At 44.5% G+C, this 24,321-nt stretch overlaps 2 protein-coding genes across 3 annotated transcripts in view; one reads left to right on the top strand and one right to left on the bottom strand.

Moving 5' to 3' along the window:
• Window positions 1-1,360: 1,360 nt before the first annotated feature.
• LOC125446966 (GTP-binding protein 1-like) lies at window positions 1,361-23,756 on the top strand. Of its 2 annotated transcripts, XM_048520998.2 has the most exons (13): window positions 1,361-2,154; window positions 9,889-10,000; window positions 10,250-10,430; window positions 11,570-11,918; window positions 13,130-13,253; window positions 14,426-14,540; window positions 15,582-15,726; window positions 16,889-17,071; window positions 18,280-18,415; window positions 19,013-19,191; window positions 20,623-20,802; window positions 21,034-21,084; window positions 21,906-23,756. In XM_048520998.2, the coding sequence occupies exons 1-13, from the start codon at window positions 1,906-1,908 to the stop codon at window positions 21,993-21,995; spliced, it is 2,094 nt and encodes a 697-aa protein (XP_048376955.1). In that variant the 5' UTR covers window positions 1,361-1,905; the 3' UTR covers window positions 21,996-23,756. The 2 variants fall into 2 exon arrangements, with proteins under 2 accessions (XP_048376955.1, XP_048376956.1); XM_048520999.2 differs by lacking the exon at window positions 21,034-21,084.
• Window positions 20,631-24,321, bottom strand: part of LOC125446967 (epsin-2-like) — a 38,829-nt gene continuing 35,138 nt past the window's right edge. Inside the window, exon 11 of the mRNA XM_048521002.2 lies at window positions 20,631-21,037. Within this exon, the coding sequence (XP_048376959.2) occupies window positions 21,030-21,037 (8 nt within the window). The 3' untranslated portion in view covers window positions 20,631-21,029. The remainder of the gene's footprint in view (window positions 21,038-24,321) is intronic.

Raw genomic sequence — 24,321 nt, 5'->3', positions numbered from 1 at the left:
GTCTTCATAATTCCCTGGGCAGTTACATCAGCGAACGAATGCTGCACTGTCAGACCAATGAGATGTTAAACCAAGGCACCATCTCTCCTCCAGCCTGCACATCAACAATCAAATAGCACAAGTCTGAAAAAGAGAAGGAAGTTCCCATCGTTGATCTTGGTCAACATTTATCCTTCAACTATCAACATATTGTTGCACTGGGAATCTGGCTTTGCGCAAATTGGCTCCCATGATTTCTAAGTAACAACTGTGATGACACTCTGAAATTACTTAATTGGCTATGAAGGGCTCTGAGAAGCTTGGTAACAATGGAGGCGAGACGTAAATGCAATTTTTTTTCTGACATCAAAGGCAGCCATTCTTACCTCATTTCTGAAATTTTGTTCTTTTGGACACTCGGGTTAACTTAATTGTTCTTCATTGAGAAAGTGACATCTTAGAGAACAGATGATGCCTCAGTTTAATGTCTGATCTGAAAGCAATATCTCCAAAAGGGCAGTGGGCATTTCAGCTTTGTTTTTTGTGTTTACATCCAGGAGAGGGACTTGAATCTAGAGGCAAGATAAATCAGAGCCGACCTATTAAGACCCTCGCCTCCCTAACCTGTATGTCCTTCCGTCCACCTATCCCCTCCTCTATCCATCTTCTATCTGCCTCCCATTCCCTCTCTATTTATTTCAGAAACCCCTTCCCCTCCCTCATTTCTGAAGAAGGGTACAGGCCCGATATGTCAGCCTTCCTGCTCCTCTGATGCTGCTTGGCCTGCTGTGTTCATCCAGCTCTACACCTCGTTATCTCGGATTCTCCAGCATCTGCAGTTCCTGCTACCTCTGACTTGGAAATTTATTGCAGTTCCTTTTACGTTGATGGGTCAAAATCCTGGGCCTTCCTCACTCACAACACTACGGATGTCCCTATGTCACGTGGGCTGCAGTGGTCAAGAAAGGAGCTCGCCACCATCTTCTTGAGGACAATTTGAAGTGGGTGACATCAGCCAGTAATGGCTAGGTCCTGTAAACGTGCGAAATCGCCTTGTTGCAATTGATTTCAAACGTGTTTCATCAGAAAGGGGAAGAAAACAACCTTTGTTGTGTTGCATGTGTTTATGTAAAAGTGTACACAATTGCAGACCTGTTTGTTTTGTTGGCTTTGGCCCTTGTTGCGGTCAAGTTGCATCAGGAACGAACCCAGCAACAGGAGCAAGGTCGCCCATTGGCTGGGAGCTCTGAGTGACGTTGGCCTGCTCTCCTATTGGTCGGGAGCGATGTAAATCGTGGGTCCACGTGTGCCGTGCTGCACGCAGTCCGTTGTGATTGGTCCGACCGCACGTCCATCACCTGAACCTCGCGCTGCCTTTGGACAGCCCTGGCAGAACCAGCCCACGGCGGCCCTGCCTCCAGCGCGGCAAAGTTTGTCCGGATCCTCCCGGTGATGTGGAGCCGGGAGCGATGTAAATTAAACCGACCGTTCGGAGGGGCAGGAACGGAAAGGAGTAATATATACTTGAAGAAATTTGATTAAAGATCGGACAGGCGCCTGACGGTGCGGCGTTCGAGCCAGTGTTGGCAAACGGCGGCTGGAGGAGGGGGCGGGAAAGACCTTGAAACCGCCGGCTGAGGGGGAAACTTGAAACTGTTGAGTGATCTAGGACGGGGGTCCTGAAACGGGAGGGGGGAGACGTGAAACTGCTGACCCAACTGGAACCAGTGGAGGTGGCGTTCTGGAAACCATCAGGAATAAGGGGGGGTTCTTGAAACTGTTGACTGAACGACCGCCAGTGGCACAGGGAAGGGGTTTTTGAAACCGCTAGAAGCGGGCTTTTGTGTGTTTTTTTTGTTCCGGCGGATCTTTATTCCCTTTAACGGCTGTTTAAAGGGGCCAGGCTCCTCCTGCTGAAAGGCCCCGATGATGTCGGCGCCGGTGGTGGCGCCTGGGACTGGAGCCGGGCCTCCGCCGCCCTGCTTGTCCACCACCACCGGGATGGCGAAAGGTACCGCCAGGCGGGCCGCGGCCTCCTCCAGCTGCGAGTCCCCTCCGCCGCCGAGCTCGGGAAGCCTGATACCGCCCGGAGCCGGCGAGCTGGCCAGCATCTTCGCCCCGGAGCTGGTCGGCGAGAATGTCAACGGCGAGCTGGAGCCCGACCTGACCTCCAAGGTAAACGGGGAGGGGGAGACTGGGCCAAGGTGGGAACTAACAGTGACTGTGGGGACCCGGGCTTCATAAGGATGGGGGTGAGGCAAGCTGCTGGTGATATGATAGTGGGTTCATGGTGGGGGGGGGGGAGTAAGGATTGGGGGTACGAGAGGTTAGAGGTATGTACAAGGTGGGAATGGTAGCGTGAAGGGGTAGGATGAAGCTGTCACTGTGGATGGCAATGATGGAGCTGTCCTGGTTGGGGGGGGGTGGGGAGGTGGCAATGATGGAGCTGTCCGGGGGGGGGGGGTGGGGAGGTGGCAATGATGGAGCTGTCCTGGTTGGGGGGGGGGGGGGAGAGGTGGCAATGATGGAGCTGTCCTGGTTGGGGGGGGGGGGGGGGGGGGGGGGGGGGGGAGAGGTGGCAATGATGGAGCTGTCCTGGTTTGGGGGGGGGGGGGGGGGGGGGAAGAGAGGTGGCAATGATGGAGCTGTCCTGGTTGGGGGGGGGGGGGGGGAGAGAGGTGGCAATGATGGAGCTGTCCTGGTTGGGGGGGGGGGGGGGGGGGGAGAGGTGGCAATGATGGAGCTGTCCTGGTTGGGGGGGGGGGGGGGAGAGGTGGCAATGATGGAGCTGTCCTGGTTGGGGGGGGGGGGGAGAGGTGGCAATGATGGAGCTGTCCTGGTTGGGGGGGGGGCGGTGGGGGAGGTGGCAATGATGGAGCTGTCCTGGTTGGGGGGGGGGCGGTGGGGGAGGTGGCAATGAAGGAGCTGTCCTGGTTGGGGGGGGGGCGGTGGGGGAGGTGGCAATGATGGAGCTGTCCTGGTTGGGGGGGGGGCGGTGGGGGAGGTGGCAATGATGGAGCTGTCCTGGTTGGGGGGGTGGGGGAGGTGGCAATGATGGAGCTGTCCTGGGGGTGGGAGGAGGTGGCAATGATGGAGCTGTCCTGGGGGTGGGAGGAGGTGGCAATGATGGAGCTGTCCTGGGGGTGGGAGGAGGAGGTGGCAATGATGGAGCTGACCTGGTTGGGGGGGGTGGAGGTGGCAATGGGGGGGGGGGAGGTGGCAATGATGGAGCTGTCCTGGTTGGGGGGGAGGGGGAGGTGGCAATGATGGAGCTGTCCTGGTTGGGGGGGAGGGGGAGGTGGCAATGATGGAGCTGTCCTGGTTGGGGGGGAGGGGGAGGTGGCAATGATGGAGCTGTCCTGGGGGTGGGAGGAGGTGGCAATGATGGAGCTGACCTGGTTGGCGGGGGGTGGGGGAGGTGGCAATGATGGAGCTGTCTTGGTTGGGGGGGGGGTGGGGGAGGTGGCAATGATGGAGCTGTCTTGGTTGGGGGGGGGGTGGGGGAGGTGGCAATGATGGAGCTGTCCTGGTTGGGGGGTGTGGGGGAGGTGGCAATGATGGAGCTGTCTTGGGGGAGGGGCTGGGGGGCGCGGTTGGCAATGATGGAGCTGTCCTGGGGGAGGGGCTGGGGGGCGCGGTTGGCAATGATGGAGCTGTCCTGGGGGTCGGGGGGGTGCACGGGTGGCAATGATGGAGCTGTCCTGGGGGTTGGGGGGGGTGCGCGGGTGGCAATGATGGAGCTGTCCTGGGGGTGGCGGGGGGCGGCGCGGGTGGCAATGATGGAGCTGTCCTGGGGGTGGGGGGGGGGCGCGCGGGTGGCCATGATGGAGCTGTCCTGGTTATGCGGGGACGGGGGGCGCGGGTGGCCATGATGGAGCCGTCCTGGTTATGCGGGGGCGGGGGGGCGGTGGCAATGATGGAGCCGTCCTGGTTGGTTGGGGGGCGGCAATGATGGAGCCGTCACGATAGCGGATTGGGGGTGTACTGGGGATGGAGATACAGAAGGTGTGATTTCACACCACTCCACCCTAGGTAGAGTACTGTCCACAAAGATTGCATCAAACTGCTTGATTAATTCCTTTTTCTAGTTTAGAAGTTTGAGGCTAATCTGATCGAGGTGTTTAGATGTATGAAAAGGGTGTCGTTTTACTTGGTGTGGTAGTGAAGAATGAGAGAACATCTGAAAATTAAATAGAGTTAATGAAAACTTGCGTTCCTGTGGCATCTTCCATGAATGTGGAGTGTCCCAATGGATTCTGCAGCTCATGAATACATCTAAATTGTTCAGAAAAACGCTCGCGAAATTGACATATCACAGGTAGAATCGGAACATCTTTTCCCAGAGGGCAGTGGAAACTGTAGTTTTTAGACCTGAAATTTAGTTTATTTTTTTAAAAGATACACAAGCAAGAAATGCATAAAATCCTCAGATTAGGCAGCTACAATGAACAGTGAAATGGTTCGAGAAACTTTCTTTCAGATATCTAGCACCCAGCAGTGTCTTCTTTTTGAGGTGTTGAGGGATTGTGGAGGGATGATGGGAAAATAATTGACTTACGAGAGATCCAGTGAATGGAGGGGCAGTATAGCTTTTTCCTGTAGTATTCATCGGTTTGCTGCATACTCCCTGTGCTGTTTTCACTCTGCAAACTAAGTGACATTGACAGGTTTGTAGCTTGCAGTGTAGATGTAGACTCCATCTGGGTTATGCCCTGACTTGAAGCAGCACTGGGTCAATTTCAAAAGTCATTTTAGTTTATATGATTTCTAGTAAAACTGGAGTCCATGGGAATTATCAGGCGAATTATCTTCATTGGTTAGAGTCATTCACAGCAAGAAGGGAATTATTCTTATTGTGGACCAATTGCTCAGTGTTTAAGCATCTTTGAGTCTCTTCTGACAGCGATCTAGGCCTAGCTGCTTAGCCAATGACCTTTCCCTCCATCAAAAGTTTTTCGGTATGGAGATGTTGCTTAATTCATGTACTGTTAAGTTCCATCTGCAACTCGAATGATGGAGGTATTATTGTTTACACAATGCACTGCAGAAACTTGCCAAGCTCGTTCAGCAGCACCTTTCACACCCACAACATGTACCACGTAGAAGGGCAAGGACAGCAAAAGCTTGAGAACACCTCACCTGCACCTTCTTTTACCCCCCCACCCCCCACCAACCAACCTATAGCCATTAAGACTTGCAATTGTGTTACTGTGCCGTCAGAGTTTGAAACCCTGGAATTTCCTGCGTAGCAGCACTATGGGTATTATTACACCAGACAGATTGGTTTTTTTAATGTAATCTTTTGTGTGATGTATACAGCACTATCAAGCTCAATTTGTGACTGCCCGCGTTTACCCATAATTTATTTGTTTCACACCTTTATAGTGATTTATCTGAAGGTGCAAGCCTTCTGTATATTCCATGTTTGTGTGAATAAGTGAGAAGAAGACAGGACTATAAATGAATTGCAAGAGTGAAATTGATAACTTGTGTTTACAAGTAGTCATTCAGCATGGAAATAGACACTTTGGTCCAACCAGTCCATACCGAACATAATATAATCTGAAGCTAAACATGACTCTCCTGCTGCTCCTGGCCCATATCCCTCCTTGCCTTTTCCTATTCATATATCCATCCAAATGTCTTTTAAACATTCTAATTGCACCTGCATCCACTTAATCAGGATGTTCATTTCACAGGCAAACCATGCTCTGAATTAAAAAACAAAATTGCTTCATGTCTTTTCTAAATCTCTCTCCTCTCACCTGAAAAATGTGCCCCTTATTTTTGAAATTCCCCATCTGAGGGAAAAGACAACTCCATCAACTTAACCTATACCTCTCATTATTTTATAAAGTTTTATCGGGTCATGCTGCAGTGGAAACAGTCCCAGCCTTTCCTAATGACTGAAACCTTCCAAACGCAACAACATGCAGGTAGATCTTTTCTGAACCCTGTCCAGCTTGATTAATATCCTTTCTGTAACTGGGCGACCAGAATTGGACACAGTATTCCAGACGAGACCTCACTAATGTCCTGTACAACTTCATTGTCCCGATTCCCATACCCAAAGGATTGAGCAATGAAGGCAAGTGTGCCAAACACCTTTCTAACCATCCTGTCTGTATGTGATGAAAACTTCGAAGAACTTTGTATCAGCACCCCTAGGATCTTCAGTTCTACAACACTACAACGTGGCCCTACTGTTAATTGTATAAGCCTTACCCTTGCTCATTGTACCAAAATACAATACCTCTCATTTATCCAGATTGAACTCCATCTGCCATTTTTCAGCCCATTTGACCCATATGATCAAGATCAGTTTTTAATCTTAGAAAATCTTCACTGTCTATAATGCCTCCAATTTTGGAGTCATCTGCAAACTTATTAACCATACCTTCTATATTCTCACCCAAATCATTTATATAAATGACAAACAAAAGAGTACACAGAACTGATCCCTGTGGAACACCCCTGGTCACAGGCCTCCGGTCCGAAAATCAACCCTCCACCATTACTGTCTCCTGCTCTTAAACCAGTTATGAATCCTATGTGACCTAACTTTACCAATTTTTCTACCATGCGGAATCTTGTCAAAGGCTTTACTAAAATCCAAATAAATAACGTCTACAGCTCTGCCATCATCACTGTTTTTGATAACTTGACTGAATTTTTTTAAAAGCAAGTTTGTGAGATACGATTTTCCTTGCACGAAACCGTGCTGACTATCTATAATCATTTTTTTGCACCTTAAAATGACCGTTAATCCTACCTTTTATTATCACCTCCAACAATTTACCCACAACTGAAGTCAGGCTCACAGGTCTATAGTTCCCCAGTTTCTCCTTACGACCTTCCTTAAACAAGGGGACAACATTAGCCACCCTCCAGTCGTCATGCACCTCACCCATAGTTATAGATGTTGCAAATATTTCTGCAAAGGATCTCATCAGTTCCTCCTTTACTTCCCACAGCATTCTGGGGTTGATTAGATCAGGTCTCGGAGATTTATCCACCTTTTATATTCTCTAAGACCTCCCTAACCACCTCTTATGTAACATGAAACATTTTTAAAACGCCAGAATTTATTTCTCTGCATTCTCTACACTCCATCTCTTTCTCTACAGTAAAAGCTGCTGTGACATGTTCATCAAATACCTCTTCCATCTTGCGGGGTTCAACACAGACAATTTCCTTGATCTTTTAAGAGGCCCAACCCCCTCAAGTTACCTTCTAGCTCGTCATGTATTTGTAGGATCTCTTTGGATTATCCTTAGCATTGGCAGGTAAGATTACTTCGTATCGCCCCTCTGCCTCCCTGATTTGTGTCTCAAGAATGTCTCTGCGCTCTTTTATATTAGTTAAGAGACTCAATTGAGCCAGGTTGTCTGTATCTTTAAAAAAATCTTTTATTCTTGACGAAAGCTCAATACCTTTATCCATTGTTCCTTAATCATACCAGCCATACCTTTCACTCTAACAGGAACCAAATGCCTCCTAACTGTCGTCATTACATTCTTGAATGCCTCCCACTTGCCAGATGCCAATTTACCTGCGAACAGTCTACTCCAATTAACTTTTGAAAGTTCCTGTTTCATCGCATTAAATTTGTCTTACTCCAATTTAAAAACTTTAACTTTTATGGAAGGCTTATCCTTTTCCGTAACCTTTTTGAAACCAATAAAGTTACGATCGTTAGACCCAATGTGTTCCCCGACTTTGACTTCAGTTACCTGCCCTCCCTAATTGCCCAAAGGAAGGTCTAATTTTGCTCCTTTTCTCGTAGGAGCATCCACATATTGAGAAAGAAAATTTTCTTGAGCATATTCGGCAAATTCTTCACCATCCAAACCTTTCACTGTATGGCAATCCCAGTCAATGTTTGGAAATTAAAATCTCCCATTATTACAACCTTATTATGCTTACATATATCTGAGATCTCCCTACATATTAGTTTCTCAATTTCTCTCTTACTATTGAGGGCCTATAATCAGTGATCTTTCCTTACATATTAGGAACTGCCGATGCTGGAGAATCTGCGATAACAAGGTGTAGAGCTGGTTGAAGAAAAATCTGAAGAAGGGTCTCGACCCGAAACACCAGCTTGGCTTGCCGTGTTCATCCAACTCTGCAGCTTGTTATCTCAGTAATCTTTCCTTTCTTGTTTGTAATTTCTACCTGTATTTTCACTGGATGATTTTTTTTCAGGAACGTCTTCTCAGTTACATCAGTAATGTATTCCTTAATCAAAAACTCCACCCACCCCCATTTTGCCTTTTCTATCTTTCCTATAACATCTAAAATGGGATCATTGAGCTGCCAGTCATGTCTGTCTCTCAGCTGAGTTTCTGTAATAGCAATGACATCCCAATTCCATGTTCTTAAACATGCCCTGAGTTCATCAGCTTTACATGTAAGACCCTTTGCATTGAAATCATTTAGTTCTTCAGAGTTACTACATACTCTGATTCTCTCTCTTCTTTTCTAATTGACGTGCTCTCCTCACATTCAGAACCTACCCCATCAATCCTTCCATTTACACTGCCACTTAGAGAAGGCAAGTGAAGGAATTCTATCGGTACAAAGTCTCCCTTAATAGAATGACCAAATCACCCTGCTAAGATATATGTCCCTTTCAAGTTTAGGTCAGACCCATCCTTTTTGAACAGGTCTTTTCTATCCCACAAGACATTCCAATTGTCCATCAACCTGAATCCTTGAACAATACACCAGCTCTTCAGCTACTTATTTATCTCCTTTTAACCTTCTGTTTCTTCTCTTGGCACGGTGGCTCAGTGGTTAGCACTGCAGCCTCACAGCGCCAGGGACCCAGGTTTGATTCCGGCCTCAGGTAACTATCTGTGTGGAGTTTGCATGTTCTCCCCATGTCTGCGTGGGTTTCCTCCGGGTGCTCCGGTTTCCTCCCACAGTTCAAAGATGTGCAGGCTAGGTGGATTGAACATGCTAAATTGCCCTAGTGTTCAGGGGTGTGTGGGTTATAGGGGGATGGGTCTGGGTGGGATGCTTCAAGGGGCGGTGTGGACTTGTTGGGCCAAAGGCCCTGTTTCCACACTGTAGGGAATCTAATCTAATCTAAATTTGGCATTGGGAGTAAACCAGAAATTACTACTTTTAAGATTTTATTTTTTAATCTTCTACCTAACCTTTTAATTTCACTCTGTGCTGCTATAATCTTTCCCTAAAAATGTCATTCCTACTAACCTGTACAATAATTTCTGGCTTCTCAATCTCTCCTTTAATGTAATGCTTGAAACGTTTACAAACATCCTTAATCTTAGCACCAGGAAAGCAATAAACCATTCTCAATTTACACTCACTGCTGCAGAATCACCTATCTATATCCCTGACAGTGGAGTCCCCAATAAGAGATTTTGTATTTGTTTATTGTGACTTTCATGCCATTTAGTTTGATATGCAATGATTTAAGATGCGTGTAAACAAACCTGTTCACTTTACACTGATTTAAGACGTGCACTTAGTTACCACTTGCAAAAGAAAATAGCATATTTACAATTTAGGTTTGCCACTTCTTCAGAAGTGGTGAGAGTTGCACCCCAAATAAAGTCGTCTTTGTGCATACCAAGGCTTTAATTTTCTGATTGTCAACATTTGTTGATTTGCAGTTCTTCAGTTGGATTGTTGATACAGCTACAAATCCCAAATAGCTTATAAAAAGAAAAATGTTCCACTCCCACCTTTATCCTTGGTTCTGTTAAGGCAGTACTTTAGTTTAGCAATGAATTTGGTGCCAGATTTTGCATTCACCATTGCATTTCCAAGTCTGACCATTAACAGGAAAGCATTGTTTCAGCTGGTTTAAGTCTGACCAGTGTCTTCAGGCCATCTTAAAATCTCCACTGAATCCATTTCCTTTCTTTTGTGATTTAGTTTGTGTTGGTGAGTCCGAGTTTGGAACAGTATGACTGCCTGCTGAAACAGTTACGTGAGCGAATGGACGAAGGTTGTGGGGAGACAATCTATGTAATTGGACAAGGGTCAGGTAAAGTCGTCTCAAGTAAATGCAGTATTTATCGATTTTAATATCCTTTCTTGGTAACTTGTTCCATTTTATAGCCTCTAGGGTGCAGCTTTTACCTCCTACTCTCTTACTTTTTAAGTTGCCCCCACCTGGCATTTGCAGGTTTAGCACAATAAATGTGGTCAGTTGACTCTGCACAGTTTACAATCCAGAAAAATAACTGGATGATGAGACATCTCCATCTTAATCCTTGTGATCTGTTTATTCCAGATGGCAAGAAATATGGTCTGAATGATGAGGATATTGAAGCGTCTGTAGCGACTGTCAAAAGTCTAGCTGAGCAGATCTATTCTGATCTGATCCTCCTCAGAGAGCGTCAGGAGGCAGGAGGAAAAGTAGCTGATTACCTGGTTCGGAAACGAGTCGGGGAGAATGACTTTTTGGAGGTCAGGTGAGGCATTGGAAATGTCATATTTATTTAAATGAAAGAATCTTGGGAATATTTATCACCTCAAGCTCAACTTGTGGAAGAATGGGAATCATCAATGCCTTGCTTTTGTTGAGGGGTCGGGGAAAGTGAGTGCTGCTTCCTGAAGGCTTTGACTTTCTTGTAGGTCAGTTACCTCCTTGTATCTTGCCCCGTTGACCAATATTTGTGCCCAAACTTAAACGTAATGCCCAACTGTATGTTCTACAACACAGTTACTACTGCTAACTGTATCAACAGTTGATGGGAATGCGATGGCCTACTGGTATTATCACTGGACTGTTAATTCAGAAACCCAGATTATATTCTGGGGACCCAGGTTTGAATCCTGCTATGTCACATGGTGGAATTTGAATTCAATAAATATTTGGAATTAAGAACCATGATGGCCATGAATCCAGTGTCAATTGTTGGGAAAAACCCATCTGGTTCACTAATGTCCTTTAGGGAAGGAAACTTTCATCCTTACCTGGTCTGGCCTACATGTGACTCCAGACCCATGGCAATGTGGTTGACTCTTGACTTCCCTCTGGGAAATTAGGATGGACAATAAATGCTGCCTGGGCAGTGATGCCCTCATCCTCATGAATGAATTAAGAAAAAACTGATATGGAGAATTAGATTGTGACTTGAATACTGTAAGGACACTTTTTTTTTTCTAACACAGAAATTGTGTGGGGTCAGGAGCTATATACCAGTAGTGTTTGACTTTGAATAAGTCTCTCTTCCTAATAAAGACTGCCCATTAAGACTACAACAATAAACTTAAGTTCACAAGCTGATGTGTTTCTTTTTAATCACCCCTGTTTGTATTTAATCATTCCCTTTTTGTTATTTAGTCCATTCAGAGATGAGCAATAACACCAAGTGTTGACCTGGTGCATTCAGAACAGAGTTAAGTGGAATCTGGAACTGTCATTCATTGAGTTACAACAAATATGTCATGAACTGAGGCTTCCTGGCTGTTTGCAAGTCCCCTAGATGACTCTGGTTGTAGATAATCACAGCAGCACTTAGTCAATGATCACTGCCCAATACTATTCTCTTCGATCGTTCTTGTCGTTTGCAAACACTGAATTTGCACCACCTCTTTATTCCCGCAGGGTGGCAGTGGTCGGGAATGTGGATGCTGGTAAGAGCACGTTGCTGGGTGTACTGACACATGGCGAACTTGACAATGGACGAGGATTTGCGCGGCAGAAACTGTTCCGTCATAAGCATGAGGTTGAATCTGGGCGGACAAGCAGTGTTGGCAATGATATTCTGGGCTTTGACAGCACTGGGGATGTTGTGAACAAACCGGACAGCCATGGCGGTGGACTGGACTGGACCAAAATCTGTGAGAAATCCTCGAAAGTCATCACCTTCATTGACCTGGCAGGACATGAGAAATACTTGAAGACCACAGTGTTTGGAATGACAGGACACCTACCAGACTTCTGTATGTTGATGGTGAGAAGGAAAATATTTTTACACAGCACTTCATGCTACCTCCGGGCATCTGAAGGGATTTTGCAGCCCAATGCAGGAGTTTATTCTCCTGGGAACATACTAATCCTGAGCCCTCTGTCATTCTCCCACTATCATCATTGAATGCTTCCTTCTGGTTTTTCCTTTTGAAGTAGCTGTTTCCACTTCAGCTAAATTATGTGGCCCAGGACGTTGAGGAGACATTAGCTCTCAGCTATGGAAACTTTTAGGTAATCTTACAAACAGGAGGCTGTCTCTGTTTAATGCTGTGTCCAAGTGACAGCAGCTGTGGCAGTGCAGCACGATGTCTGATTACTGCAGTGCTAGTACAAGTCTGGGTTATGCACTTCAATTCCCTAGAATGAAACTTGCACTCTGAACTTTCCCACTTGAAATGTACCAGTAATTACCCACAATGTTTGTTGTTTAGGATGACATTTTTTCCCTCTGCCACCCTGCATTGAGAGACCTGATGGTCAGGCATGGCGAGGAAGCAGTATTTGAGCAGGACTTGGTCCTGTCCTTGCCTTTTGTTGACAGGTGCACTCCAACAGGGTTTGTGCTGGCTGCCTTAATTAGTCATCTTGTGCCAATTTTCCTCTGTATACTGTAGACCAGCTTGTGAAAATCAGTTACAATGGAAATGTTTCTGTCAGCTATTCTACAACCAGTGTGTTCTATTGTATAAACAAAGGGTGATGTATAGGAAGTGAGTCTCCCAATAATACCTGGTTGAGTGACCTTCATTTCCAGCAATGAGGCAAATACCCTGTCTCCTATTGACTATCAATCCCATAGTTTATGTGGCAGACCTTTATCTCTGTACCAGCTCATGTAAGCTGTGTGTTTTAACAGTTAGAGCTCGAACCCACACATCACACCGTCATTAGAGGCCCAGTATTTAAAACCTGTGGTTAAACTGGTTAATGCTGTTGTCTATTCCGGTTATTTCCAGAAAGTGCCGTCAGCTTTCGTGAGCTTTGGGCAACTGGAAAAGAATAATAAGCCTGGCTTTCTATTGAGCATTTCATGAGCTCGGATATCTCCAAAGCTCACTAGAGCCAATTGGTGCTGTATTGTAATCAGCACGTGCTGAGGATTTGTATGAAAGGTAATTGGAACTTTAGTATTCAGTTCTGATGGTCAGCTGCCTTTTTCTCCCCCATTCTGACCGGATGAACTTTGCCTTTAAGGTTGGCAGCAATGCTGGAATTGTTGGCATGACCAAAGAGCACCTGGGACTTGCACTGGCCCTCAACGTTCCTGTATTTGTTGTGGTGACAAAGATAGACATGTGTCCTGCTAATATCTTACAAGGTAATTTTGTACTTCACTTCTTGTAATTTGATTTGAAAACACTTGTGGGTCCTACTTCCAGCCACTTGTCATGGGTGCTGGCAGGTGTGTGAACTGAGTTATCCCAGGTGAGGCCACAATGATGCCACTTTGGCTACCTGCATTAATTTTGGTAGGAATTTTCTTGCCTGCAATACAGGTAAATGTAATCCATGGTTATATATTTGCAACAATTCACTGCCTTTCAGTAGCCATTGAAGTTAAGTACACTCATTCATTTTCTTCTTTTTCTCCAGCTAAAGAATACACACTCATTCACATGGTTTGTGTATGTTATTACAGTTTCAGGACCAATGGCTATCTGTTACTCCTTTTTTTTAGTGTAATGTTGTGGATTCCAAATTGGCAAAAACCATCCACTTGGCCCAGCTAGTCTGTGTTTTTGGTGTTTGCATTCCACAAGAGTCTTCTCTCATTCACGTCTTCCTATTCCCTTTTCTCTCCGGTACCCCCTCTAATATCCTTTTGAAAAGATCTATCTAACTCTGATAGCAAGCTCCACATTCTAATCAGCTTCTCAATAAAGGCGATTTATTAGTCACTATCTTCTTTTCCCACAACAGAAACACCTTTCTTTATGGCCCCTGACCAACTCCATTTATAAGTGTAATGACCTCTTTAGCAGGTCACTTAAGTCTCTCCTTGCCAAACCTGTTCAGTTTCTCCTGATTACTGGAGTTTTTCAGTTCTAGGACCGTCCTTGTAAATCTCTTATTTTCTGTCTAGTTTGGCTGTCTCCTTTCGTCGATGGTATATGTGGTTAGTGCCAAATGTACTGAGCAAAATCACTCAATTGTTGACCAGGTTGATTACAATGAAATTATGAAATGTGTTTAAGTCCATCTTTTATAAAAGCTGTTTGACTGAGTGCTCAATAAATTGATTTCTTGCACCTTTTTCTAACATGAGGAATATCTCAGCAAAGGTGAAGACAGTTGGCCGGTATGTAAAGGCTGAAGCAAATCCCGGCTGAAAGTGGTAGGGAGCCTTTGTGCAGGTGTCTGAAGGCAGGAGGTAGTGATACTGTCTGGACAGTAGGACTCTTGGTTGTGTGGCTGTATAGTGCTCCAGTTCATTACTTATGGTAAACTGTCCAGTGGTTGATGGGTTTTTTGTGTCTCTTTATTGATTAGAAACACTGAAATTGCTGCAGAGGCTGCTTAAGTCTCCAGGCTGCAGGAAGATCCCAGTCCTGGTCCAGAACAAGGATGATGTGATTGTTACAGCATCAAACTTCAGCTCTGAAAGGTAACAAGTTTCATGCTCCTCAAACAAAGATAGAACTTTTTCATATTTTCCTCCTTTCTTTGAAAGCAGTGAGTCCCACCAACATGTAACTTCTGTCATTCCCTCGGTTAGCATCATCAAGATGCTCTGCTGGTTGGCAGCATTGTTGACTCAAGTCCTTCCATAGAATTGTTACAGCACAGAAAATATCATTCAATTTGTCGACAGCCAGCACAGAAGTGATAAGAGCAATGCTTTCCTTTTGTAGGCACCTATCTAGTCCCAGACTTTTCTTTCTTTGTCCACTTAGCCAGCATGTGCTCTACTTGTGTTTGTTTGTTGTAACCCTTTCCTTATCCTGTAGCTAATCACTGTGTTCTTGCTGCTGCCCTAAACTCAAATTTAATCTGTAATTGAAACTGGACACTTACTCACTCTATGCTGACTCTCCCATGGAGCATTTGATGCCAAAGTAGAATGGGATATGCTTCCCTCAGGAGTTTATTGATGTAAGACTAGCAACTTAGGGAATTTTAATTAGAGCTGGTAAAACAGGAGAGTTTAACCCAAATGTTCAAAACAGATCAAAAAAAGTTGTTCTTTTTGCCCCCACCCCCCTTTCAGTGTCTCTGGCTGAAGCCAGCATTTGTTTTCAGTCCTACTTGCCCTTGACAGTGGTGGTGAGCTTAATGAGGATTCATGATCGCTGAACCACTTTGGAGCTAATCTGCACCCCGACCAATTAACTCCCCAAAAGCTGTCAGCAGTGTCCCTGGTGTTTTATACTAAACAAAACCGAAAGAACTGCGGATGCTGTACATCAGGGACAAAAACAAAGCTTCTGGAAAAGCTCAGCAGGTCTGGCAGCATCTGTGAAGGAGAAAACAGAGTTAATCTTTCGGGTTCTGAGGAAGGGTGACCGGACCCGTAACGTTAACTCTGTCTGCCAGACCTGCTGAGCTTTTCCAGCAAGTTTATCCTTGATGAGGCAAGAATATCAAATGTGAACTTTTCTACAACAGTCTCTGAGTAACTGAGTCCCTACGTTTTCCTCTTCCTCAGGATGTGTCCAATTTTCCAGATCTCCAATGTCACGGGGGAGAACCTGGAACTGCTGAAGATGTTTTTGAACCTGCTGTCACCGCGGACAAGTTTCAAGGAGGATGAGCCAGCAGAGTTTCAGATTGACGACACATACTCTGTCCCGGTGAGATCCTTTACAGTGAGGGATGGGTGTGACTAACTGGCCTCTGTATGAATTCCAAGTATTAAGCTTGCAGAAGAGGAGTTCCACATCAGTCCTCCATCCCATCACTTTTCTGTTCAGAATGCCGGATGTAGTAGCTTGATGCCTAGTCAGACAAATATTAAGACAGGTCACCAATAAAAACGTGAACTGTAAGAAGCCTTTTGAAGGAGGGAGGGGGAGTTTAGAGCTCGGGCCATGGGGTTATATGGCTGAAGGCCACAGAGTGTCAGTTTCACCGATTGTTTGAGAGAGTAAATTGCAGTGTACCAGTTGCTGCCCACTTCTAAATTCCTGATTAGATCTATTAGTGAGTAATTAGAGGCTGTAATTTTGGACTCGCAAGCAAGTGGAAACACTATCCCTACGTTGCCCATTTGAACCTAACTGACAAAGTTAAAGGACTGAGCTGGGATTCTCTGACCTGACAACTTAGAATTTGAACCGTAGAAGAGTTACAGTGCAGAGGAGAGCCATTTGGCTGTGTGCGTGTCTGGCCTGTCAGCTAGTGCCATTGCCCTGCAGCCTTTTGTTATTTAAAATTTTTTTTCTAAAAAATCGAGGCCAGATTTCCTTTCCAAGAGGACGTTGATGAATCAGGTGGGTCTTTACAACAGATCATATCGATAATAGTCTCCGTGACGGTGGCTTCATTTTAATTCCAGTCCTTTTGCACGGCTGCATTGGGATTTAAGTCTGTTAAATTCAACCTCTACAACCAGTCCAGAGATGTTACCGCTAGATCAGTTTGAGTACATGACTGTGACAATGCTGCCAATTTGAAACAACAGTAAAAATCAACTGGGGAACGTTAATTCAGAATTATTGTGGAATCTTTTTGCCCACATGACAACAGTTAAGGCTTCAAAAGGAATACATTGTCTTTGGGTCATTCTGAGGACAGATGCGTTATGAATGCAACCAGATTCATTTGTACCCAAACAAGATTTCCATCCGTCCACTGGGTAGATCAAATATAAATACCGTTCTGATTAAAATGGACAGAAATCTCACTTGTTTTTGTGGGCTAAAAACAGGAGTATGACTTTTGATCGCTGACATCTACTTGATGCTAAGCATTTAAATTATAAACCACCTTCTCCTGTTTTATTCTGTTTTCTAGGGTGTTGGGACTGTGGTATCTGGAACAACACTAAGAGGTTTGATTCGTTTGAATGACATATTACTTCTAGGACCTGATCCACTGGGGAATTTCATGCCCATCGCAGTGAAATCAATCCACAGGAAACGAATGCCTGTCCGGGAAGTGCGAGGTGGTCAAACTGCATCCTTTGCCCTGAAGAAGGTACAAAACACTCACCTCATGGTGGTTACTGCTTGCTATAAATGTTCTCTCTTGTTCTTCCAGAAATTATTCATGTAATCAAATTGAATGCCCATTTTCTGTCTCGTGTACAGTTATTAATCCACACAGAAACAGCGCTGTACAGCTTTTTCAATTATAATAGCCTAGAGATTTTACAACACAAACAGGCCATTCAGTTGAACTGATCCGTGCTCTATTAGAGCATCTTCTCTTACCCTAACTCGTGACGATCTGGCTTACCTTTAATTGCTTTGCTGTTTTCCTCGTTTATTACCTAATGTGGTTTCACATTTCTCACTGATCCCTCTGGGTAAAGACATTTTTCCTGAATTCCTGCTTGGATTCATCTGTGACTGCCTGTATAGATGTAAAGTGTCATTTTGGATTCTTTACTCCAACTAGATACACCACCTCTGTTTACCTGTTGAATCACTTTCAAAAATTTTGAAGTTTATTCTCAAAGCACCACTTAGTCAGTGACTCTTTCCTCTGTAAAAGGAGACTCTGTGTGTCTATCATTTTCTGATGGCTTTGACCTGTCAGTTATGAATAGTTGGATAATTTATATTGACCAACGTGGTACTGAAGATCAACTCCTAGTTGCTACCCTTGGAGCCACAAGGATAGGATGGTCAGGGTTACCATTTCTGGTTAGTTTAATAAAACATCCTAGGGGAGGAACTTTGCTGAAGGGAAAACGTAAATGAGGAAGATACATCATCCACTTGAGAGGCATAAATCTGATGTATATTGGGGTGCAAATTGAGGGTCAACACATGCGAAGTTACAAATGTTTGCCATTAATTGGATCACAAGATGTTTAATTCATTTGGCTAATGAGGTAGAACACAAATCAAAAGGAAGTTGGAAGTGAATCTGAAAAAGAAATGGGGGGGGTTTTCCCTTTTTCCCCCATGGACCATTCTGAACTGCAGTAGTTCAGAGTGGTTCACAGCACCTTCCCCAGGGCATCTAGGGATGGGCAATAAATACTGGTCCAGCCAACAACACCCACACATCTTTGAAGGAGTTTTATTAAAATAAATCTTGCCATTAGCCTAAAATTTATCTGTCTATCCATAGATAATATTCAGAGAATATTGAAACAAATGCACTTTGTCCTTTTTAACAAAATTTCCATGTCCGTCCCAGAATATGGAGCCTAATTCCTCTGTCCCTGCCCCCAGATTAAGCGCTCATCCATCCGAAAGGGAATGGTGATGGTTTCTCCAAAACTTAATCCTCAGGCATCCTGGGAGTTCGAGGGAGAAATCCTTGTATTGCACCATCCGACAACCATCAGCCCTCGCTACCAGGCTATGGGTAAGCCAATGAGAGTTGGAACCTGCTGTGCTAAGTGTATTGTTTCTCAGAAATTAATCTTTCTCATGTACTGAACTTAAATACGTAGCTAGGAGGTGGGGGGGGAAGGAGTTAATTATCCACAGTGACAGGTCATGTCAAGCCCCACTCTCTGAATTTGACCCATAATGCAGGCTGCCATAGCCTGGTGCAGTACGGAGATTCTTTCTTGTATTTTGATGACACATTGGAAATGAGACCCTGATTTGTTGTCTTGTGTGGATGTGAATGATCCCAAGGAATTACTTTGAAGGAGATATTCCCCAGTAGTCTATGTAACACATATTAAATATCCAACATCAGTTTTATGATTACTGACACTTTGCTGGTGGTGGGATCTTGTTTTGTATAAATTGGCTGCTGTGTTTCCACAAAATAGCCAGTGTCTACACTTTAAATAGTATTTCCTTGGCTGTAAAGTGCTTTGAGACACGCTGAGGAGGCACTACAGAAATGGAAGCCTTTCTAATATGGTGATCATCTCCTCCTGTTAGTGAACCTGTTGCTTGTTTTGTTATGCGTGGTTTTTCCAACTGCTCATTCTCTTCTTTCTCGCAGTGCACTGTGGCAGCATTCGTCAGACAGCCACCATTCTGTCCATGAGCAAAGATTGCCTGAGGACGGGAGACAAGGCCACTGTTCATTTCCGCTTTATCAAAACCCCTGAGTACCTGCACGCTGATCAGCGCCTCGTCTTCAGAGAGGGTCGGACCAAAGCCGTGGGAACTATAACCAAGGTAAACGTTGGTGATGGGAGGGGTGAGGTTTCTGAGCCTTCTGGATGACGACCAGGCAGTCTGGGAATTCTCCATCTGGACACTTCTTGGCTGTAAATCAGACTGGTGTGCTAGGTGTAACAGGAATAAAACTTCTTTGATTCACTGCGGCAGCCCTTTGTGTCCTGTTATCTAGGCTCAGAAGAGCCTTTATCAGCCTGTGGTTTGTAGTCCTGTCCCCCGAGGAGATTTACCAGGATGTTGCTGGGAATGGAGGGTTTGAGTTATCTTTCACTGGAGCATAGAAAGTTTAGGGGTGACCTCGAGGTTTATAAAATCATGAGGGGCATCGATGAGGTGAATGGCAAGTGTCTTTCCCTAGGGTGTGGGATTTCAAAACTAGAGGGCATGTTTTTAAGGTGAGAGGAGAAAAGATTTTAAAAAGACGTGACGGGCAATTTTGTTTTTTTAGTGGTTCAAGCATGGAATAAACTTACTGAGGAAGCAGAGGGTGTGGGGACAGTTACAGTGTTTAAAGGACATTTGGATAAGTACATGAGCAGGAAGGGTTTGGAGGGATATGGGCCAAATGCAGGCAGGTGGGATTCGCTTAGTTTGGGATCATTGTCTGCATGGACTATTTGGGCCAAAGGATCTGTTTGACTGAGGGAAGCTCTTTGGCTCCCTTTTCCCTGCCAAACGGCATCACTGTCATAGGATCAAAAGGCCATTCAGCCTCCTGACCCTATTCTGCCATTTTGGTTAGAGGACTAGTTTTTACCCCTCATCAGTTTTTAGCCAGAAAGTGTTCCAATTTGTCTTTAAACAGCTTTTTTGGTTCAAATTTTACATTATTGTCTCTTTTGTGATTCCCCTTTTGAACCATTACTAACATTTTAAATTCCTGCATTAGATTGCAACTCAAAGGAATAGAACGTGTTTGTGCAGCATGTCTCTCAATTTAACTCTCTGAACCCCACTATGAAGACAACCGCGATCCTGACTTGGCTCAATTTTCACTAACCTGTGAGTGGGCTGTAGGAGGGTGCTATCACTCTCTCATCCGAATCCACACCAGGAACTGAGGTTACCTACAGTGTCGCATTTTGTTCATGGAGTTGGATCGGCTGATTGATCGGATTTATTTAATTCAGCATTTTTTGGTACCACATGAATTTCAGAATTGACATGATTTAGCCATGAATCCAATGATCTGACTGTCAACTAAAATGAGATGGAAATATTGCAGCTAGTTTTTTTTTTTGATGTGTTATTGTCTGAATGAGGTGGAGTTTGAATTGACTGGTGTTTAAGCAAATTATGGATTTGAGGGGGGAGCCCAGGTCCTGGGGAATGGGAAATAGCATTTGATGAACTACTGGGAAATGTTCTAATTGATCAAATAACGTTGGTTAAAACAGTTCACTTGTGTTTATTTTGAAAACAAACTAGTTAATCCAGACCACGAACACGTCACCATCGAACACCAAACCGCTCCAGCTGAAGATGCAGTCCACAAAGAAAGGGGCCTTATTGAAGAAGGAGGAAGTGTCAGCAGCAAGTGGTGCAACTGGGGAGGAAGGTCTGTCTTTGGGGCAGACACCAGCTCTGCATACATTGAACCAAACACAGGTAGGTCAAGGTGCAGCACTGTGTATGTCACTCCCAGCAGTGATGCAAGACTCCAACCTGCTGCACACGCACTAAAGCCTGTGACGTAACACAGAAAAAGTGTCACTATGAAGCTGGTGCATCTAAATTTTTGCTGGTGGTGATCTTTGCAGGTTATGGTCTCTGGCCGTCCGTCCGGTCTGCTCATGTTGTTTGTCTCTTGTTTGCTTTCTCTTGCTGCACGGCTTTCAGATGCCTTCAGAGGAGGATAAACAGAATCCAGATGTTAATAAGGAGAACAAGGTAGCTGCATGGATTTGTGGTATCAGCATTGTGGTTTGGTCGCACTGTATGCATTGAAAAGCCTGTAGCCAGTCTCCCCCTAAAAGTCAATGCATTGTTCATTTCAAGGGTCTGGCTAAACTTATTCAGTGATTTGTGAAGCAAGAGGGGTATCAATCCCCATTCTGCGCTGAGACCAGTAAGCTGTTTGTCATGTAACTGGCTGCACAACCAAGAAAAACAGCATTAAAATCAGGCAGGATTTGGATATTCCTCCCCAGTATGTGGTAAAGAGGTTCAGTTGGGCAGGGGTGGTGGTGGGAAGCATTCAGCCCATTATGGCTGTTCTGCTATCCACTAAAGAGGAAGCCTCTTTTGGAAAGAGGAGGGGGGGTGGAAGGAATGTTTTTATTTTAAAAAAGCTGTTTGCTAAAAATCTGAAATAAAAACAGTAAATAATGAAAAAGAACTCATCAAAAAGGTTTTATTATTTCATCTGACATGAATAGTGCTGACTTATAACTTATTTGTGGGCAAGCTTACTAGGTTAAGATTTCAAGCTTCCTCATGAGTGAGGAACACGAGACGCTTGACTAGTAATACCTTGTGACACTGTCACAGGAGTGTGTCCAAAGCAAGCGCTTATATTCACATAGGGACAGGGTTCGAATAATAAGCTCACACCTGTTACTAGATGTATTTAGCAAGTGGATTAAATGCTCAGGGTGAGGACAAGAGTCTGCAATTTACTGGTGTCTACCATCCCTGCTGGACTAACTGGCTTCATTCAAAAATTCCTAGTGTTTTAACAACTACTTTTTATTTTCTGATTTTCGAACCAGCCCAAAGGTGGTGGAGGGAGAAGACGGGGAGGCCAACGACACAAGGTGAAGTCACAGGGAGCAGCCGTGACGCCAGCAAGTGGCTACTAGACACAACCCTGACTACCACAAGGAGACACACACACACACTTTCTCTCTCTTTCACCCTCCCCACCCCACCACTTTCTTACCCTTCTTTCTCCTCCCTTTCGTTCCACCATCCCCTTCTTCTGATATCCTAAAGAATTATGGAAATGTCTGGAGCCAATCAGGAAGTGACATGGACACTGTTTTGTTTTTTTTCTTAAAGCATTTTTTAAATGGATTTTACATTTTTAAACCATTTGAAAACAGTGATGCATTTCAAGCCTGTTAGTGTTTTTGAATTTTATGCATATGCCATTTTTTATATAAAAATTAAAATAATCAAAAGCTTGCTCTGGTTGAGCTGAAAACATGCAAGAGAAGTGCAGCCAGGCTTTCTGTCCCGGTGTTTAAAAGCTATTCCTAACCTTGTCTTTTGATTTGGATTGGGCCAGACCGTTGGTTCATTTGGTATCTTGCTGATTGCTCAGCTGTTATCTAAAGTTATAAACTATTGGGTTAATTGGTATGTTTGAACTGCCAATCAGGCTGACAAGCTCCAGATTATTTTGTTCTCTTGAGACATCCCCATGATAGATGCTGTATTAAGGACATTAAATCCGACTTGGTGCTGGGAGGACGACAACAAATCTATTGTCTTATCAAGTCTCAAAAATCAACTCCTACTTGATATTTGAGATCTTGTAGCCCCAACATTGGTTGCAGATGGTCTTCCATTTCTCAAGATGGTGCAGTCTTGCTTCAAATCTGTTCTGTAGCAAAGTAAATATGGTTGATGGGGGACATTTGTAAAAGCTTTGAGACAGCTGTGCCCGGAAATTTTTTTTTTTGAAAGGGCTCCCTCTTAAAGTTTCTAAAAATGTGTCCTGATGTTATTTCAAATTTGCTCAGATGCAAGTCTGAGGCTGGCATGCAAATCTCACAACTAGCAACCAATTATGATCTGCCATCAGCACCTGGTACTGAGTTGACATTGCTTGAAACGTGTGCATTTTTTCCCCCATCCTCAAATATAATTGACTTTGGTTGGATGAGTTGAGTGAGAACCTCATCTAGGGGAACAGACTTAACACATGCTAAACCCAAGTCTTGGTCTCTTTGCAGTGGATGTCATGGGGTGTGGTTCTGGTGTTAACTGGTTCTTACCTGTCCCCACATCAAACCTGATCCTTTATCCCCCTTTTCTCTCCCTACGGGACTAGTCCATTGGCTACATCAAATGGTAGCCTGCACAGAAATCTCAATTCGCTGGGCTCTGCTGTTTCAACTTTATAAGCACCTTGGCTGTCTCTGCCAAAGCAGCTACTGAGAAGGGGACGAAAAGCATGAAGAAATTCTACTGTGCTCTTGTCAGCAGTAGACCACTAATCTGTCTGGTGCTAAATTGGATTGCTCTATGTGAAGAGTAATGGAAGGGTGTGTATTCCCCATTCTGGTTATGTGTGACAAGTATCCACTTGATTAAAGATGCTTTACCTGGAATATTTGCTTTCTCTAGTGAGCTGCTATGCCAACAAAAATGTTTGTGTTTTTTCTCTTGCTATAAACATTTAAATAATTGGCTGTTTATCTCTTGCTGTGCAAAATCCTAGCTGGAAGAATTCATTCTTAATAGACCTGTCTGTGTTATGTTTAAACTCATCTTGTTCATAGTATTCCATTCTGTCACTAGATGTCAGTCATGTATGTTATAAACGTGTAGCACATTATACAAGGATAAACTCTTCTTACAGCATTATGTGAAATACACAAAGTCCCTTCAGCCCACCCTTTTGTTTGCTTTTTTTTCAAAAAGGGGGCAAGGGGGAAGGGAGTAGCAAGGAAAGAGAACATTTGTTTTTAATTTGAGATGTGGCTGGTGATGGAACTAGACAAGGGTAGACCACTATTGGTGCGGTTTCTAAAAGGGGGAACAAAATTCTCACCACCTCAGCCCTGCATCATCTATGGAGAGAAATCTCTGTTACAGTGCTGGAAATACAGGTTTTCTTGTTCGTTTAAAAATTCAAGAGCTACAGTATTTTGCTCAAGGCTATCATTAAATTTTTCACATCTCCTCTTTAAGATGGGCCACAGATATGAGCCTCCCCAACAAATCCATGAGAAAGTTTAGATTCTAGGACACCTTGTACTACTGAAAGTTTCTTGTGGCACAATGAACCTCTGGACCAGGAGGCCTGGATTTGAGTTCCCACCTGCTTTTTGAAAGGGCTCTCGTGTAGCTAACTGAGACAAGAAGCCCACTACTAAGACTATACCTTTTTGGGGCAGCCCTCCCGACCCAGATGTAGGGGCAGTGGTAGCCTATTGTATTGAGTAAACAATTTTGAAT

Source organism: Stegostoma tigrinum, chromosome 38 (genome assembly GCF_030684315.1).
Source record: "Stegostoma tigrinum isolate sSteTig4 chromosome 38, sSteTig4.hap1, whole genome shotgun sequence".
Lineage (NCBI taxonomy): Eukaryota > Metazoa > Chordata > Chondrichthyes > Orectolobiformes > Stegostomatidae > Stegostoma > Stegostoma tigrinum.
The sequence above is the reverse complement of the archived record's forward strand: the minus strand, read 5'-3'. Positions and strand labels throughout refer to the sequence as shown.